Genomic DNA, 18741 nt, shown 5'->3' with positions numbered 1-18741 from the left:
ATCTGGTCCGTCTAGTCAAGGCTATGGTTTTTCCTGTGGTCATGTATGGATGTGAGAGTTGGACTGTGAAGAAGGCTGAGTGCCGAAGAATTGATGCTTTTGAACTGTGGTATTGGGAAGACTCTTGAGAGTCCCTTGGACTGCAAGGAGATCCAACCAGTCCATTCTGAAGGAGATCAGCCCTGGGATTTCTTTGGAGGGAATGATGCTGAAGCTGAAACTTCAGTACTTTGGGCACCTCATGTGAAGAGTTGACTCGTTGGAAAAAACTCTGATGCTGGGAGGGATTGGGGGCAGGAGGAGAAGCGGACGACAGAGGATGAGATGGCTGGATGGCATCACTGACTCAATGGACGTGAGTCTGAGTGAATTCTGGGAGATGGTGATGGACAGGGAGGCCTGGTGTGCTGCAATTCATGGGGTCGTGAAGAGTCGGACACGACTGAGCGACTGAACTGAACTGAAAGAGTTATAAACATTATTTTGGGTGAAAGTGAAAGTTGCTCAATCGTGTCTGACTCTTTGCAACCCCATGAACTATATATGTAGTCCATGGAATTCTCCAGGCCAGAATACTGGAGTGGGTAGGCTTTTCCTTCTCCAGGGGATCTTCCCAACCCAGGGATTGAATCCAGGTCTCCTGCATTGCGGGCAGATTCTTTACCAGCTGAGACATCAGGGAAGCCTGAGAATACTGGAGTGAGTAGCCTATCCCTTTGCCAGAAGATTTTCCCAGCCCAGGAATTAAACCGGGGTCTCCTGCATTGCAGGTGGATTCTTTACCAGCTGAGCTATCAGGGATTACTTACTGACCCAAAGAGAGTTAACCTTGTATAAGTTTAGGGGCTCATCAGTTGTTTGTTTTTATTTTTGTACCTTTCACTTCTGGTTAGTCATGCAAATCTTCCCACTTGAGCTCAGCACATTTATTCTTTCAGTGAATTTATTTTCAAGGAAGGGACCACTTTTAGACTACAGAGGAACTAAAATTTTAAATTATGGTGTCAAGTTTACTAAGCACTTTACATGCATTTAATCTCATTTAAGGATGCTGTAGAGTACTTGCCATTATTTTCCTGTTTTACAAATGAAATTTGTAAGATACTTAAATAACTTAATGAAGGACACCTCAATTTTTCACTGGCAAAGCACAAGGTTTCTTAATACAGAGTCTGAAGTCTTGGATTTAAAAAACAAAAAGCTTGTTAACATTTGAGATTGTAGTCTTTTTGTAATCAGAGGCCAATATTTGTTCCTAAAGATGTGATTGCTGAGAGTAACGTAGTATAGTGTGAAATTGATGCTCTTTCTTATTAGAATGCTGGTTAGCTGCTCTGTTGGGAGGTTGAAGGTTAATAACAGGTACGATATGGCCACTTTAGAGATCATCTAGTTTTTACATAGCTTTGTTTCTGTATCTCAATAATAATGGAATTGAACATATTTTAAGGACTGCCATTAGATCCTGAAATATTAGTGAAAGTACCCCTGTCTGAAAAGGGGAAAAAGTGGAAGCAGTGAGATTTTATTTTCTTGGGCTCCAAAATCACTGTGGACTGTGCCATGAAATTAAAAAGATGCTTGTTCCTTGGAAGGCAAGCTATGACAAATTTAGTGTATTAAAAAGCAGAGACATCACTTTACCGACGAAGGTCCGTCTAGTCAAAGTTACAATTTTTCCAGTTGTCATGTTTGGATGGATGTGGAGAGTTGGATCATAAAGAAGGCTGAGCGTGAAGAATTGATGTTTTTGAATTATGGTGCTGGAGAAGACTCCTGAAGAGTCTTTTGGACAGCACGGAGATCAAGCCAGTCAGTTGTAAAGGGAATCAACCCTGAATATTCATTGGAAGGACTGATGCCGAAGCTCATTTAACCTACTTATATGATTATATTTGAAATAAGTTGCCTGTAGCTGGATCATACATCTGCGTTTAGGCTGTTGTCATATAATGTAATTATTAATATGTGGATTTAGGTCTGCTGTTTTTATTTTTTTCTGTTTGTTCTTCTGTTTCCCTTTTTTTGCCCTCTTGGATTATTAACACTTTTTCTTTTTAGTTTTGCTTTTTTGTCTGTTGTATTTTTGGCTATATCTCTTTGTATAGGTTTTCTAGTGGTTGCTGTATGGATTTCAGTATACATATTGAACTTTTCACACTCTACCTGGATTCATCATTTTACCACTTCGAGTAAAATATGGAAGCCTTCCTGTCATACAGTTCTCTCTTCCCTCTTTATGTTACAGTTGTTACATTTACCTGCATTGAAAAGTCCCTGCAATGGGGTTAACATTTTTTGCTTCTAACCATCAAGCATATTTTAAACAACTCAAGAAGAGAAGAGTAGTCTATATGCTATTTACTATTTTTGTTTCTCTTTATTTATTCCTAATGAATAGTTTCCTTCTGGTATTTCCATTCTGTCTGAAGAGCTTCCTTTAACAGTTCTTTTAGAGGAGGTCTGCTGGTCGCGAGTTCTTCCCTTCAACTGAGAAGTCTTTGTTTCATCTTAATTTCTAAATATTTTCTGTGATTATGGAATTTGGGGATGACAGCTTTTTTCTCTCAGCACTTGAGATAATGTTTTTTCATTTCTTTTTAGCCTTCAAGTTTTGAAATTCAGTTGTCAGTATTCCAGCTCTCTTGTAAGTGTGATCCTGCAGTGAAGTAGTGAAACTCCTCACCTTACCTCAGTCTCTTAACGGACTTTACTTCTGGCCTAGAGCCTGATGTATCCTGCCTAGTAGATACTTTGCACATCATACTCACTCAATAAATAATTAACTGGATGAATGAAATGTGATATAGATTAAAAGAGCCAATATTTTAATAATTTAATAAGTGTGGATGTAGAGTGGGTAGTATATATAGTTTTCAGATTTTCAATGAGTATATATTTTATAAACTGAGAACAATTTAGAAAGAATACGTCATACTAATAACTTTGTTGTGTTTAGTCTTACTGGCTTTCATTTATCATTTTTTGGTGATAATTTTTTCATGCTCACTTTCATTTTATTTATTCTCTAAAATGTTAAAGGTGGTATTAGATGGCTTAGGTCATTAAAAACAGCATAGAATGAAAAGTTTTTTAAAAAATACTTTGAGTGTCTTTTGTTAATTTTTATAGTTTTCTAACTTAGATGGCTGTCGTCATTGAAACTCATTCCCCACAGAGTTGTTTGCATATCCTTTCAGTGTCCTTAATGACTTGATGAACCTTGCCTAATTTTTATTGTGGGAGTTGTGTAGGCTTTTTCGTTTTCCTTTTTTCTTTGAGCTGTGTGACTACAGACAAGCAATATTTAATATAAGGGTTAATGTGAACTCCTGAGTGTCCTGTCACTGTAGCTATTCTCTTCTTATCCAGAAATAATACATAGAAATTAATTATTGTCTGAACAATAGTTGCTTTTGTAGAAAAGTATTGAATTATTGAGAATTTTTTTAGGGGGTCCCTTATTCAGTGCTGTATAGTGCAATTTAGAGGGGGGTCGACATGCTTTAGCAAAAAATATTTGTTGATTTGTATTTGTGTGTGTAAGTTTATAACATAAATGGAGATGTCTAGTTGCCAATTAGGAACTGAACAACATAAACAGTACTGATTTTTTTTTTCCAACTTCACGAATGAACCTCTTAATTGGCATTTTTTTCATGTTCATGATCCAGAATTTAAAAACTTAGTGTTTATTCTCAGTTGTCCTCATTTAAGACTGTGGCATTTGGCATGAAATATTATGCAGCTGTACATAGGAAAATAACTATTTCTATGTGCTACTGTGGAGTGATCTTACAGTTAAGTGAGAAGAGCAGAGTGGAGAAAGAGTGTGAAATATCCTACTGTTTAAGAAGAAGGGCGGGGATGTGAGCATGTATCCATTTACATTAAAACAGTGTAAGAATAAAGCATATAAATTTAGGTTTCCTCTAAGGAAGGAGTGACTAGGATAGAGAGAAGGGTGCTTCATTCTGTAGATTCAACTTTGGAACCATGTAAATATTTTATGTAATGAAATAAAATGTATAAAGCAGAACTGAAAAATTGAAAATAAAATGAAGCAGATTAACTCATGTGGATATCCTTGTAGCAACAGTTCTCAAAATTTGATTGTGTTCAACAAATCCCTCTGTTGACATTTGCACTGATGGTGCGAAAGCACTGTTGGTAAAACTGCTTAGTCCTTGATAGAAATCAAGGTAGTGACATTAAACTGTACCTAGCCATCACTGCATTGTCACCGCCACACTCTCGCTAAGAATTTCCTTGATGAAGCAGTAAAAATGATTATGTTTATAAACAGTCTTGATTCTCAGCTACATGTCTTTTTAGTATCCTATGTGACAGAATGGAAAGTGTGCAGAAAGCACTTCTGTTGCTCACCGGATGCTATGGCTGTGTGTAGAGAGACCCGTGTCCACGTGTGCTGTGCTTCTAACTGAGCTGGCTGCTCTTTTCTGGGAACCCTGTTTTCACTTAAAAGATTGAATGACAAACCATTCAGAATTGGGATTTGGTAGACATTTTCTTGAAAAATGAATGAAGTAAATTTGCTATTTCAAAGAAAACAGGGGAAAAAAAAGACAAAGAAAACAGGAATTGTTGGAAATGGTAGAATTTGGGCTCTTAAACAAAAATTAGAATTTTATAAAATTAGTAATAACCATTGTGATTGTGAGAACTTACCTGGTACTCAAAATTTTTGTGGTGAGATTGATGGTGATAGTAATGAACAGGATGTATCAAAGTTACATAATGGAATATATCAACATTTAGTGGATATATTTCCAGATGATCAATACATGATGTTAAAAAATGCAGAGTACAAGATAGACTTATTTCAAGTACAAGTTAAAATAATTTTAGTTTGACAGATTATAAAAATTTTATCTATTTGGTTTCAGATTTCAGTATACAGTTAGGCTTTAAAGAACTACTAATTGTCGAGTTTTGGTATAGTATCAGAGAAGAATATCCATCATTATCTGAAAGATTGTTAAAATATCTTTTCCTTTTATACCTCCATATCTGTGCACAGTTAGATTTTCGTATACTTCAACATAACATCACAGTAGATCAAATGCAGAATGAAGGTTCATCCATCTTGTTTTAAGACGGATATTAAAGATATATGCAAAAAATGACAGTGTTACTATTACCTCTTAATTCTTTTCAAGAGTAGTTATTTTTAATAAAATGTTAACATATGAGTTTATTATTTTGAAATTAATATTACAATTTCTCAGTTTTAATTTCAAATATGGTAGATAATGATAGATACAACCTACATAACAGAGGTCTTTGGAGAGTCAATACTAATTTTTTTTATAAGTTTTTAAGAAATATTTATTTATTTATAGCTGTGCTGGGTCTTTGCAGCACACAGGCTCTTCCTTGCTGCTCAGGGACTTTTCTCTAGTTGCGGTGCATGGGCTTCTCATTGTGATGGCTTCTGTGGCAGAGCGCAGGCCCTATGCGGGCTTCAGTAATTGTGGCTCACAGGCTTAGTTGCTCCTCGACATGTGAGTTCTTCCCGCACTGGGCGTCGAACCCATGTCCCCTGCATTGGCAGGTGGATTCTTGACCACTGTACCATGAGGGAAGTCAAATACTTATTTTTTTACTTTAAAAACTGTAATTAGAAAATATACATAGCATAAAACTTACCTTTTATACTATTTTAAGGTATACAGTTTAGTAGCCTTAAGTACATTCACAGTGTTACATAGCCACCCAAGTGCAGAGCTAGATTTCCAGAGCTAGAATAGCTTCTACATATTTCATATAAGTGGGATTGTACAATATTTGTCATTCTGTGTCTGACTTATTTCACTTAGCATGATGTTTTCAAGGCCCATCAATATTGTAGCATATATAAAAACTTTATTCCTTTTTATCGTTGAATAAATTCCATTGTGTGTACCATATTTTGTTTATTCATCCTCTGTACTCCTGGTTACAATATAGGAGGATTAAAAAATGGAGCTATTCATTATTGATAATTTAAATAGATTTACTGATTAAATAGTAAATCATATAGTATAGAATATAGATATCTATAGAACATGAATTATGGAGCCTCTTTCCCTTTTATTTTTTGTAATTCAGGGAAGGAGAAATTCAACCTGGTATTTGAAATTCTGAGTCATTAATTTGAGGTAACCCGTTAGTCATTTAACTCTTACTTTCCTCATTATGTTAACAGTACTGGCTTCATAAAAGGTTAATTAGTTATTACCTACACCAGAGTCATTCTTTCTTTAAGCTTGCATTATAACTTTTGTAACATCTTTATTGAAGGCTGTATCAGTTTTACTATCAATAATTTTACCCTGTTACTTTGGTTGACCTGGAACCTAGCACAGTGGCTGGTACATAACAGCTACTTAACAAATATTTGTATAATAACAGACATTCTAGAATTATTTTTGTAGGTTATATCCCTAAAGTCATCCATCATTGGTGGATTTCGCTAGTTTCATTCTTATAAGGCTCTTGAGTTTTATTTAACTTTGTTCTATATATTAACAAAGATTAGGCTTTTACTTTCAGAACCTTTAAAGTTTTCAGTACTATCATGCCACGTTTTTAACCTTTATTAAGCAATAGAGCCAAACTTTTACTGAAGGCCCTCATTTCCTGGCTTCTGTGCTTATGAATCAGATTGCAACCATTTCTTTAACTTTGGATTTGTGGTTTCTTGAACTTTAAGTGATGCAAAAGATGACTGTTGTTAGGCGTTTCCTCTCTTTTAAAAGTGTATTTGGTGTTTTATTGTAAACATGTTTTCTCCAAGGAAACTTCTGTACAATCTCACTTCATCATCTCCTAGGAATGAAATCCCAGCTACATGCAGTGACGCCTGTGTATTTTATCATTTGTTACTCATGTGTGTTGGTTTTTACTTATTTAGTTTTTCAAAACGTTCCAGAGTTCTTGAAGTAACTCTATTCTGACTCAATGTTTTGCTGATTACTAGACATTTCCCTTTAGGTAACTCTCCACCCACATTGGACTTGTAAATGTTACCCTGCCATTGGTTCCCTTTGGCCACTGAGTTCATGAATAAGTGTCACATGCATGTGGTATTGCTTGTCAGAGGCTAGAATTCCAAGACTTCCTCTGTACAGAGAACAGTTAAACTTTCGTGCTTCTGGGCAGAGGAATGGTCTTTGGGATGGTTCTGCTTCCACCTAATTGTTATGGCAGAGATCAGGACACATCGCTTTGCTGTCTATGCCATGAGGCCTCAGAAACGGCTCTCCCCAGCTTGACAGGTATGATAACAGGGGTGATCATTTGCAGGAGGGTAGATAACCACAGTAATCAAGCCTGAATGAGATTCCAAAAAATTTGTACTGCTATTGTTGTTAACATCTTTATTCTTGGCTAGTGAAGCTTCATGTGTTTTTTCCCTGGTAGGGCCTTAGTAATAAAAGAATAAATGAATAATGTGCAGTATTTTTTAGTTTTAAGATATGTGTGGCTTGATATTGAGAACAATTGAATGGTTTATCCAACCACCCTAGTTTTTAAAAGCAGTATTAAAAAGTATTAGCTTCCTTAGGGATTTGGTGGTTTAGTGGTTAGACTCCACACTTTCACTTCCGTGGGCCCATCTGGGTTTAACTCCTGCTTGGGGAACTAAGATCCTTCAAGCCACGTGGCATGGCAAAAAAAAAAAAGTATTAGTTTTTAAGAATATGCAGTCAAAGTAGAATTCTGGCAAGGTAAGTGTTTATAAAAATGCCTGGAAATGCCTGCTAAACTGAAATTTTTTATTAATTTCTCCAATTAATAACTGACAAATTTCTACTTAAACTGATAAAATTTATTGAATGACTAATTGGTGAAAGTGTTTTTAATAAAATTAAACATTAAATTTAGGAATTATCTGTGAATTTGAGTTTGAGTCTTGTTTAGTCCTGATAATTTTCTGTACAAGCTACTCTTACTAGTTTTACCTTATTTTTTGTATCCTACAGGCATATCAGTAGAAAAAAATGACCTTTTCTTAATAGTCATAATATATTTCTGCTGGGACCTATTTCTGGGTTCCATATTCCATAAGTAAAAATTAGAGTCTTCTGTTGCCTCATCGTGAGTCCATGATGTGCCTCCATAATAGTGATTAACGAAGGATAACTCGCTATCTAAGGTACCTTATATATAGTAGTCACTTAACATTGTTCAAAAATAAAACATTCCCAGCCTGCGCACTTGTATTTGGGCAGATGCAGTAGCTCTGAATCATCCAGATTTGTCTGTCTTAAGCTGACAAGGAAAGGAGCATAGGCTGGCTCTACTGGATAACACTGTGGCATTTACTTTCTATAGACCCCCCACCCCTTTTTGTCTTCATTCCTTAGTTTTTTTGCCTCCATTTAGCTCTTTAACTCCTTATGATTTAAAACATGTTCATTCTCAAGAAAATGTTAGGATGTTTCTTGTCTTTGGAAAATTTCCTCTTTTGTTTGGTGCTAGTGGGTAGGATGGTGTTTAAGTGGATATCCTGTGCAGGCAGATTGTACAGGAAACTGACCCTTAGTTCTATGAGAACAAAAGAGTGAGTGGGAAGAAAGAAGAAAGGAAGGAAATAAGATCTTTTGACTTGACCAAAAAGACTGTAAAAACCAGAGATGGGAAGAAGGGAATTGGAGAATAAAAAGGATTGTTTTCCAAGATGTGGTTCTTTTTGTACTTTGGCCTCTGAAATGATTGTCTTCCTGTATTTATTATTTTGTATATTTGAGAAATGTACAGTATTGTTTGGCATGTGTATATGTTTTAAGTTTTCATAAAATTGTGCTGAAGGTCTCATTCTCTTTTCTCCTTTTGTCACTTAACATGGTTTTAAGAGGCTGACTTGCCTTTCAAAATCCTTCTTTGAATTTGATGGAGTTCCTCTCCAGTACAGATGACTCACATGTCATAGACATATCCTTGCATTTTGACAGTCTGTCATTCTACTGTCATCAGTGCAAAATCCAGTTTAAATGTGCTCATCTAATTTAAATGCTTTCTTTTCTCTGAAACCTTTTCTGACTGCAGAGTTTTGTCTTCTGTCCTCTCAGTGTATACTCTGTAAGTGTAGCAGAATGTGTGATTCATTTATTCAATAGATTGTTTTTGAGAGCCCCTTATATACAGTAACTGTTCTGGGTGCTTGGAATTTATCAGTGTACACAAAGCAGATAAAAATTACCTGTCCCCATAAAACTAATATTCTAGTGGGGTGGGATAATAGCTCACATGAATATGATGATAGACAAGTAAATTGCATTTTGGGGCGTGATAAGATCAATGGAGAGAAATTAGTAAAGGAGACATAGGGGATGTGGAAGTGTTGTCAGGAACAGATGCATTTTAAAGTAGGATGGTTAGAGAATGCCATACCAAGAGGGGAACATTTGGGTGAAGTGTCGTGTCAGTGGCTTAGGGAAGGATGTTTTGGGCAGGTGGAAAAGCCAGTACAAAGGTCCTGAGGTGGGAGTGTGCCTGCCTTGTTCAGGTAACGGCAGGGAGGCCAGTAGTCGGAATGAAGTAAAGTAGGGAAGGAAGAGTAGGAAGATGAATTGGGCAAAGGCCCTCGTAAGGACTTTAGCTTTTATTCTAAGATAGGGAGCTGTCAAAGAGCTCCAAGTTTGGTCATCCTAGTTTATTTCAGTGGATAGTACAGCTGTTCCTATTCACTATGCTTATGTGCTTAAGAAGCAAGATACCTGTTTCAGATTATCTTTTCAGGACATTTGGACATATCTCAGGTTTGTTGTAACTTTCTTAATGTAAAATGATTTAATTAGCTGTGAAAATTAAAAAACACATTCTTTTTAAGAGGAAGAAGGAATGTGAAGAAGTGAAATAAACTGTTAGGAAAGCATCTGACCTACAAGAGGAATTTCTGTCTATAGGATATCGACAGCTACGAAGCCATTTAAAAAACACTGGTTAATGCTATTTTAAAAGACTGCTTTTTTTTTTTTCTCATTGTTTCCTGTCACTTATATTTTTATGAAACTTAGTTACTCATTCAGTCAAAATTACTGAACACATATTATATGACTCTTGCTAGAAAAAAAGATAAAGTTCTTATGCTAAGAAGCTTATTTTGTAAAGCTGGGGAAATGAACATAAATGGAGGATAAAAATAAGAGGTATTACTGTAGCAAGTATAATGTATGTGAGGCTTCCAAGGGGAGGTTACATTGAAGTTGAGTGTTTTTAAAATGAATAGAAGTCAGCCTGTCAAAGAAAAAAGAGGAATGAGTTCACATTCTGGGAAGATAGGACTATGTGAACAAAGGCAGAAAGGCAGGAAGCATCATGGTGTTTATTCAAATTTAAAATTCAAGGCGTGGAATGGGAGAGAAGGGAAGCTGGAGAAGTATTAATAGGTGGAGATATGATTATAAGAGACCTTGAAGGCCTTGTTAAAAGAGATTTTTAGCTTGATGGTGAACTATTGAAGTATCTTAAGAAGAGTGACATGGTCAAATTTTTGTTTTAAATAGATCACTTTGCCAGCTGTTTGGAGGATGGATTTGAGGGAGACAAGACTGGAGGCAGTAGTCCAGGTGAGAGATGTTGGGAATCTGAACTAAGACATTGGCAGTACAGGTGGAGAGGAGGGAGTGGATTGGAAAATAAAACCACGGATTCAAGGGGTTTTCTTCTTCATATATGATAAAACCAAGTTTAAATTAAAAATGAGTGGAAGAGAGGGAGACATACTAGAAAAGAATTGTTATATGACAGAGGCAGTTGCATAGTGGCAGAGTGCCACTAAAACCCATTTTTAGTGACTAAGAAAATTGCTACTGAAAGAACAGTGTGTTTTTGGTATGATTATTCTGAACTGTGAGAAGCAGGTGATCTTAAACTAACATGGTGTAAGGATCACCTATTTGTTTAGTGTAACTAAATTTAGGAACCACAAAGCCTTGAAGAAGAAACCAGGTCTTACAAGGCTTCAACCATTACAGGTGATAGAAACTCAATAAATCATGTCCGTTGCCAGCCGTATTTTGAGTCCTAATTAAGTTACAGTATTTTATTAAAAATGTATGAAAAGAAAATAAGGAAAAATTGTTTTTTATTAAAACAATTAACAGTGGAAAGCTGTTATGTTATAGACTGTACATGGTAGTACAAAGGTATTTTGGGATGCCAAGAATATTTTGTATTAAACCAAAATACTTTTCTGTTTAGTAGATAATTTTAGGGTTTTTTTTTCTAAAAGCACTATTTCTATAATTTTCTATATGTAAATGGAGGGCCTGGATTAATACAATCTATACATATTTCTTAAAAATCTCTGTTATCTTTTCTGAAATTTGTTTTATATGGAGATAGTAAGGGGAGAAAGGTACTTTGGGGGGACTTAACTTCATTTATAAAACATACCTATTCCTTCTTAAAACCACCATCATCTAGACAAAATATCTTGTGTGTTTTATAAAATGAACTGGCATTTCTTTTTGAGATTTTTTTTTCTTTCATTTTGAGGAAACTATGTTTCCTATTCATTTACCTCTGATTTTGGTTCATGCATAAGCATCACAGCTAAATGCTCATTTTGTGTTCTTTGCTCTATCTTACTATGTTTTCAACAAGTAGATTTCTCTCCTGCTTAGGAGACATGCCATCTGCTCATTCTTCATGACTCCACAACCACGTGTATGGTTTTGTTCCTTGCTGGAGCCATCAGTATAATGCCAACAGCTAAAATACTGTCTGTGTAGTGAATTCAAATGAATCTCCAGCTGTTGGACTTGGTGTAAACTCCTTTCTCTCTATGTCTTTCAGAAGCCTTGCATCGCCCCTACGGTTGTGATGTTGAACCCCAGGCCCTGAACGAAGCCATCAGGTGGAGCTCCAAGGAGAACCTGCTTGGAGCCACCGAGAGTGACCCTAATCTCTTTGTTGCACTTTATGATTTTGTAGCAAGTGGTGATAACACACTCAGCATCACTAAAGGTGAGCTTCTATGTGACATCCTCTCACTTTTCAGTTTTTATTAGTGGTTAAGATATAATGGGATCTGTTCTGGATTCTGCCTCTGACTGGAATTAGGTAGGTAATTTGGGCCCAGATACCTCTGATTCACTGGGGATAATGCCACCTTATCTACTTCATAGAGTTTTCATTAAGGCTAAAATGAGACAAAGTACATTAGAAAAAAAACACTGCACAATATATACATAAACTCGACTCCTTCTCAAAATTTTGTTCTGTAGATAATATGCCAGCATCTGTCTGCCACAAAGGTTAGGTTTACCGTACAGCTCTTTTCAGTGAACTGTGGCTCACTAAGAGGAGTCGGGTTTCCAGACCCCAGTGCTACTCTTAAGTGTCGTTCGTGGGCTGACTTCCTGTGAGACCATTCGTTACCAGTCTACACTGAGATTAAGAACTTGTACTCAAAATGTAAAACAACTACATTGCTAAGTACACTTATTATTTAGTTCAGCTGACATTTCTTTTTTTTAACAAAGCTGAAGAAAGTGGTCCAGTGATTCGCACTCTGGCACAAGCATCTTACCTTGCTGTGGACCTGCTTTGGGTAGCACTGGCCTAGACAACTTATCTCTCATTTGTGTTTGTGTGTGTTAGTGAAAGGACTAGCAGGAAGGGTTTCTATTGCAGTAACACTCACAACAGAGTAGTAGTACTGTTTTCAGTAGTAAATTCTTAACAAAGAGAACACCAAGAACATAATCATGTAAAAACCATCCATTATTGGTTTTCTGAAGAGGACAGAAAATGTGGAATTTTTATGAGAAAGAAATAGGAGTGTGGGCATTGTCATTGTATACATGAGTTGGATTGATAATCTGCTTATATTTTTCTTGTCTTTTGAATGTATTAAAGCTTCCTACTAGGAAAAAATAAGATTCTGGATAATTTTTAGCTACCTGAAAGTATAAATTAAATGATTCTTTGTCAAACAATACTTCTCTTATTTGTAAGGTTTGAAATGAGATAGTAAATGAGAGTGGATCACCAAATTAAGAAGACAGGTCTCCACTCAAGGAATGTTACCCTGAAGTAAAATATTTTTATACATCAATTCTTAAAATCCAGCCAGATTCATCAAAGGCAGAAATCCTTAAAACTGAGTTTCTGGGGTATATGTATGTCCCAGAGTGGGGATGATGGTATGTATACATGCATTTGATGGTATTTGTATGTGTGTGCAACTGTGTTTTATGATGGGAGGAAATTTTTACAGTTTTAGGATACAGGAGTTCAGAAATATTTTATACTCTGTGTGGTAGGTAGTCTCTTTGGGCTACAACACAGTCTTTTACTTTAAGGTGCTTCATTGGGAAAGTTGGTGAAGGTGACTCAGAACACTCTTTCCTAGATACAATTTTCATGTCAATATTTTCCAAGATTGCTCAGTCACCAGCGATACATTGATAAAGAAAGCCTTTTGATTCATCAGTTACCAGTTATACATCTCAAAAAGTGGGATTTCATTTATCTTATAATCAACAGTGATTTCTTTTAAGGGCTTCCCTGGTGGCTCAGCTGATAAAGATTCTGCCTGCAGTGCAGTAAACCTGGGTTTGATCCCTGAGTTGGGAAGATCCCCTGGAGAAGGGAATGACTGACTACCTGCTCCAGTATTCTGGCCAGGAGAATTCCATGGGCTGTATAGTCCAAAACCTATGAAATGCCAGGTTTTTATCCAGGTTCTTATTTTTAATTTAATATAAAATATTGTCATGCTAAAGCTGTTTTTTTATTTTAAAAGACAAAATATATTTTTAATTAAATAACAATACTTATTTTAGTAATTTCTTTGAAGGCAATATTTTGCCTGAATTAAAAAATCAGGTTTCTCTGGCAATAAGGTCAATGTTTATTCCATTGTTAATCTTCATGGTACTCAAAAGTTCCAGAGTAGAAAATTCTCCTCCCAACTGCCAAAAAAGAGAAAAACAAATAGCCCCAAACCTAGAGTGTTCGACTATATCCTGATTATGATGACCTGTCATTATCAGTTCTTTGTAAGGAAAAATAATGTACTTGGTAAAGAACTTAGTCTTCTCAGTTTCTTAAGAGTATTAGAGAAAAGCTGCTGACTGACAAGTCTTATATAGCTTTTCTGACAGCACTAAGATTTGTTTTCCCTGCAGATATGATTGGGGAGTATTTATCAGCACGCTTGTGCATTTCCACCGCCACTATCTACACACTATCTACCTGTACACACAGGTAGTGTGTGTACAGGTAGATACAGATAGTGTACACACAGATAGTGTGTAGATAGTACACACACTATCTACCTGTACGTGTGTATATTTTCTGTGTGTGTGTGCGTGCGCACGTGCACATACCCGAGTTTTTTCTCACTGAATGTCTCACAACCCAGGGTCTTAGTGAGATAGTAGGGGCAAATAGAAAGTCATATTGTGGCAAACATTTCTGTAGACCACTGAAAAAAGATGACTGGCAGAATAATAATTTTGAGTTTTTCCCCAGCAGTCTTTGCTTGGTAAGTACTGGGCCATGTGCTTTTGATTGCTGCGGCTTTCTTCTGTTCTCTGACACTGAGAGGTGGATGTGAATTCTACAGGAAGGCTTGCATCTCTCAGATATGGGGGTGTAAGGCCTTATAAGGATTTGTATTTTTTTTATGACCTTGCCATGCAGCATGTGGGATCTTAGATCAGGGATCAAATCCATGCCTCCATGTATTGGGATCATGGAGTCTTAACCACGGAACTGCCAAGGAAGTCCCAGGAATCTTTAAATTATCATTTACTGATAATGATATCTCTTACCTTTCCTATTTTGCCTGGGCTGCAAGTACAGGATAAGGAAGCATGTTTAGGGAGTCTGAAGTTGATACTCACAACTTTATTAAAGAAATCAAGGACATTGAAATTGATAGCAAAGATACTCTGAGTAACTTGAGTCTTAGGCTCCAACTTTAGTCTCAACTTCTCTTTGCCACACACTAATTTGAGAGGAGTAGATGGGGGATTCATTCGTTATGGGGAACGGGAGGGAAATTATTTTAAAACTTCAGTCCTGGAAAAGATTGTGCTTTCGAGGTCCTGACTGCCGACCCCTACGTCCTCACTTTTCTTTCTGAAATATTGCTGATAGCTCTGTGGTCTGTGCTTTTTTGTTTTTTGTTTTTGATTGATGGTTTTTGTAGCCTTGGCCAACTGAAATTTAGAAGTAATTTTGTGTTTTACATGTCTAATCCCTAATCCTTGATTGCTGTTAGCACTGAACCATATATATGTTCTGTGACCATATATATGTTTTGAGGAAAAAATTCATTTCATTTTTTTTTTTTTTTTAAGAAGTGAGACCATGTCCTATTCCAGACATTTGAGTGACCTTTTATTCTTTGTGTGCTACCTTAGTTATGTATATGGAGTTTCCTGTAGTATAAAAGCTTTTGAAACCCTATTGATAATGCCAGAAAAACATGTCTAAGTATGCTTCTTTTGTTTAAGCTACAAGCTAAAAATATCAGTCAGGCTATGATGATAGCAAAGTTCATTTTCATTATCTTTAAAAAAACTGTGCTGGTTTAAAAGTTCTTGATTCATTTTTTCAGTGAATTTCAAGCTTGACAGTAGACTGTTTCTGTTTAAGATAAAGTCTTACATCTTTTCTTTCCCTCTGTAATGATCTCCTGGCCAGGTGAAAAGCTCCGAGTCCTTGGTTACAACCAGAATGGAGAGTGGAGCGAAGTTCGCTCTAAGAATGGCCAAGGCTGGGTGCCAAGCAACTACATCACCCCTGTGAACAGCCTGGAAAAACATTCCTGGTATCATGGACCTGTGTCTCGCAGTGCAGCAGAGTACCTACTCAGCAGTCTGATCAATGGCAGCTTCCTGGTGCGAGAGAGTGAGAGCAGCCCCGGGCAGCTGTCAATCTCGCTCAGGTACGAGGGGCGTGTGTATCACTACAGGATCAATACCACCACAGATGGCAAGGTAAGACTGGCCGGCAGCCACCTCTTGGTGTGAATGGGCCTGCTCTTTAGAAGCAATATTCAGAATGATGAAAGAATACAATTTTTATGTCTGACATTAAAGAAACTAATCACTGATGTGAGTTTGAGCTGTTTGGCACATGAGAGAGAGCTTACTCTTTTCAAAACAATTCAGTAATGGAAATTAAAAACAGTATTACATTAAGAGTTTAAAGATGAGCTAGATTTGAAGATGAAAAATGAAGGAAACAGCTGTATAAGTTAACTGGTATCAGTATACACATATGCACATATACATCCAATACATTGTGTGGAATTTTATAAATTAAACCTTTTATCTATGAAAATTATAATAATCTCTACCAGAAAGTTTAAAGAGTAAAACTTTAGGCTTCTGAGACTGATATTGATCATTAATGTATGTTAATGTAAATAGGTCAATCAGTCATTTAGCACTTTGCAGGTTAGAAAGACCAACTGTTTAAGAATGGCTATGTTAGAATGGAACTGTCTTACTTTATAAATGGCAAAGCGTAGGTTTATATCAGTTCTTCTATTGAACAGTAAATGTATAGTTATGATGTGCAGGCTAAGTTGCTCTGTGCCCTGTGGGATCTTAGTTCTCCGACCAGGGATTGAACCCACATTGCCTGCATTGCAAGGTAGATTCTTAAGTGTTGGACCACCAGGGAAGTCCTTGAATAATAAATTTAGATTGAATTGTTTCTTCCAGTCTTTCTCTCTTTATGATATGCATAGTAGGGGAAAAGCATAGGCTTTAGAGCAAGCAAATCTGGTTTGCTGGGTAACTCCATCATTTATTCACGTTGTGACCTTACTTAAGCCTCAGTTTCCCATCCCATTTTATTGGAAGCATTCAGTGAGATAATTTCCATAAAAGATAATGGCTGGTAAAAGGTAGGAAACAGTAAATTATTAATTTTATTTGCATCACCCAATAAGACATATTTTTTCTTCAGGAAACCAAATAGAATCAGATAAGGGCCACTCAGCAGAATCTACTTCTGGTTGTCTTCCCAGCAGAAGTGAGTGCATGTGTGTTCAGCAGACATGTACCGGAATATTCATAGCAGTGTTATGTGTAGTAGCCAGAAACTAGAAACACTCAACTGTCTGACAGCAGTAGACTGAAGTAGTAAATTGTGGTATGTATGTAAAATGGGATCTCACACAAAGTGAACACAGTACTACTACACACATTACTAGGAAAAACTATGACCCACTGGCTGTCCACTTTTGCAAATAAAATTGTATTGGAATACAGATACACCCATTTGTGTATGTATTGTCTGTGGCTGCTTTCTCAATATTAAGGCAGACTTGAGTAATGACAGAAATGCTATGGCCACAAACCTAAAATATTTACTATCTGGCCCTCTAGAACAGTCATAGATGAATCTCTTACACATAAAGTTGAGTAGAAGGGATTAGTGATTACTGAGGAATGGGATGAGGGGAGTGGGAATGACCTCTAACGGGTCTGGAGAGTAGGGTGATGAAAATGTTCCAAAATTAGATAGTGGTAATAGTTGGACAATGAGTGCATTTATTAAAGATCACTGTATTGCACAATTGAAATTGTGAATTTTGTGGTGAAATGTATGAATTATATCACAGTAAAAAAAAGCTCGGTGAAAGAAAACAGGCACAAAACAATACTTATTGTGTGGTTCCATTTGCATAGGTACAGTTCACAATCTAAGCTAATCTAAGGTGTTAGAAGCCAGCAGAGTGGTTACCTTTGCAGGGGTCAATAGCTGGGAGGGCAGGAGGGAGGCTGCCGGGTGCTGGTAATACTATAATTCTCTTGGGTGGGAGATGTTTATCATGGGTGAGTTCACTATAGAACTCATCGGTTCTCCATTTATTAATTGTATGCTCTTCTCTATACACTAGAATCTCTTTTTAAAAAAATAAGCAAGCTCCCTTGGAAGATAAGGCTCAGAGACTGCTATCCTACTTTATCCTTCTTGCTTATCACAAATTAACTACTGTTTTGTTTACTTTCTGAAGTAAAATTGTGGCTCTTTTTAAAAAATTGCCTGGACACTCAAAAGTGCCTCTTAATGAAATAAAAATCATAAGATATTTGAATACCCTCTCTCTACCAAAAAATTAAATCAGTGGTTTTCAAATTATGTTCTGTGTAAGATTCTGAGGTGGGAGTTCATAAGCTTTTACAGGAAGCCAGCCTCTTACCTACTTTAATCAGCACTTCTCTTCCTTTATCGTCTATATTTGGGTTCCTTCGTCATTTAGCTTAAAAATATTTGAAGACCAGTGATCTTGATGATCCAGAGAGATAGAAGCTTTTCCCCTCAAGACTCAAGCTACTTTAGGAATCATAAGAAGAGTAGTTTAAATGAGATTAAACTGAAGTTCTCTGTCCCCCCACCCCAACATCATGGTTAAATTCTTCCGTAATTCTTCCATTTATCTCAGTAAGATAATGCCTTATTTTCATCTTTTTTTAAATCAGTATTTTAAAAATTGAAGTATAGTTGGTTTACAATGTTGTGTTAATGTGTGCTATACAGCACAGTGATTGAGTTATACGTATATCTGTGTTCTTTTTATATTATTTTCTATTGTGATTTATCATGGAATATTGAATATAGTAGGACCTTGTTGATTATCCACTCTGTATATGATAGTTTGCACCTGCTGTCCCCAGCACCCATTCTGTCCCTTCCCTGACCCCCTCCCTCTTGGCAGCCACCAGTCTGTTCACTCTGTTTGTGATTTTCTGTTTC

General features: G+C 36.5%; 1 protein-coding gene across 8 annotated transcripts in view; it reads left to right on the top strand.

The window, feature by feature from the left end:
• Positions 1–18741, top strand: part of ABL2 (ABL proto-oncogene 2, non-receptor tyrosine kinase) — a 99215-nt gene that overhangs the window by 66170 nt on the left and 14304 nt on the right. For 2 of the 8 annotated variants that reach the window (XM_010850145.1, XM_010850144.1), the window contains exons 1-4: positions 5428–7280; positions 10515–10577; positions 11809–11979; positions 15673–15968. In XM_010850145.1, coding sequence (XP_010848447.1) covers positions 7169–7280; positions 10515–10577; positions 11809–11979; positions 15673–15968 — 642 coding nt within the window. In that variant the 5' untranslated portion in view covers positions 5428–7168. Of the gene's footprint in view, positions 1–5427; positions 7281–10514; positions 10578–11808; positions 11980–15672; positions 15969–18741 lie in introns of those variants that run through there. The other 6 variants (XM_010850137.1, XM_010850140.1, XM_010850142.1 and 3 more) reach the window with 3 other exon arrangements.

Source organism: Bison bison, unplaced genomic scaffold (assembly GCF_000754665.1).
Source record: "Bison bison bison isolate TAMUID 2011002044 unplaced genomic scaffold, Bison_UMD1.0 scf7180017864289, whole genome shotgun sequence".
Lineage (NCBI taxonomy): Eukaryota > Metazoa > Chordata > Mammalia > Artiodactyla > Bovidae > Bison > Bison bison.
This window is presented reverse-complemented; position numbering and strand designations above follow the sequence as displayed.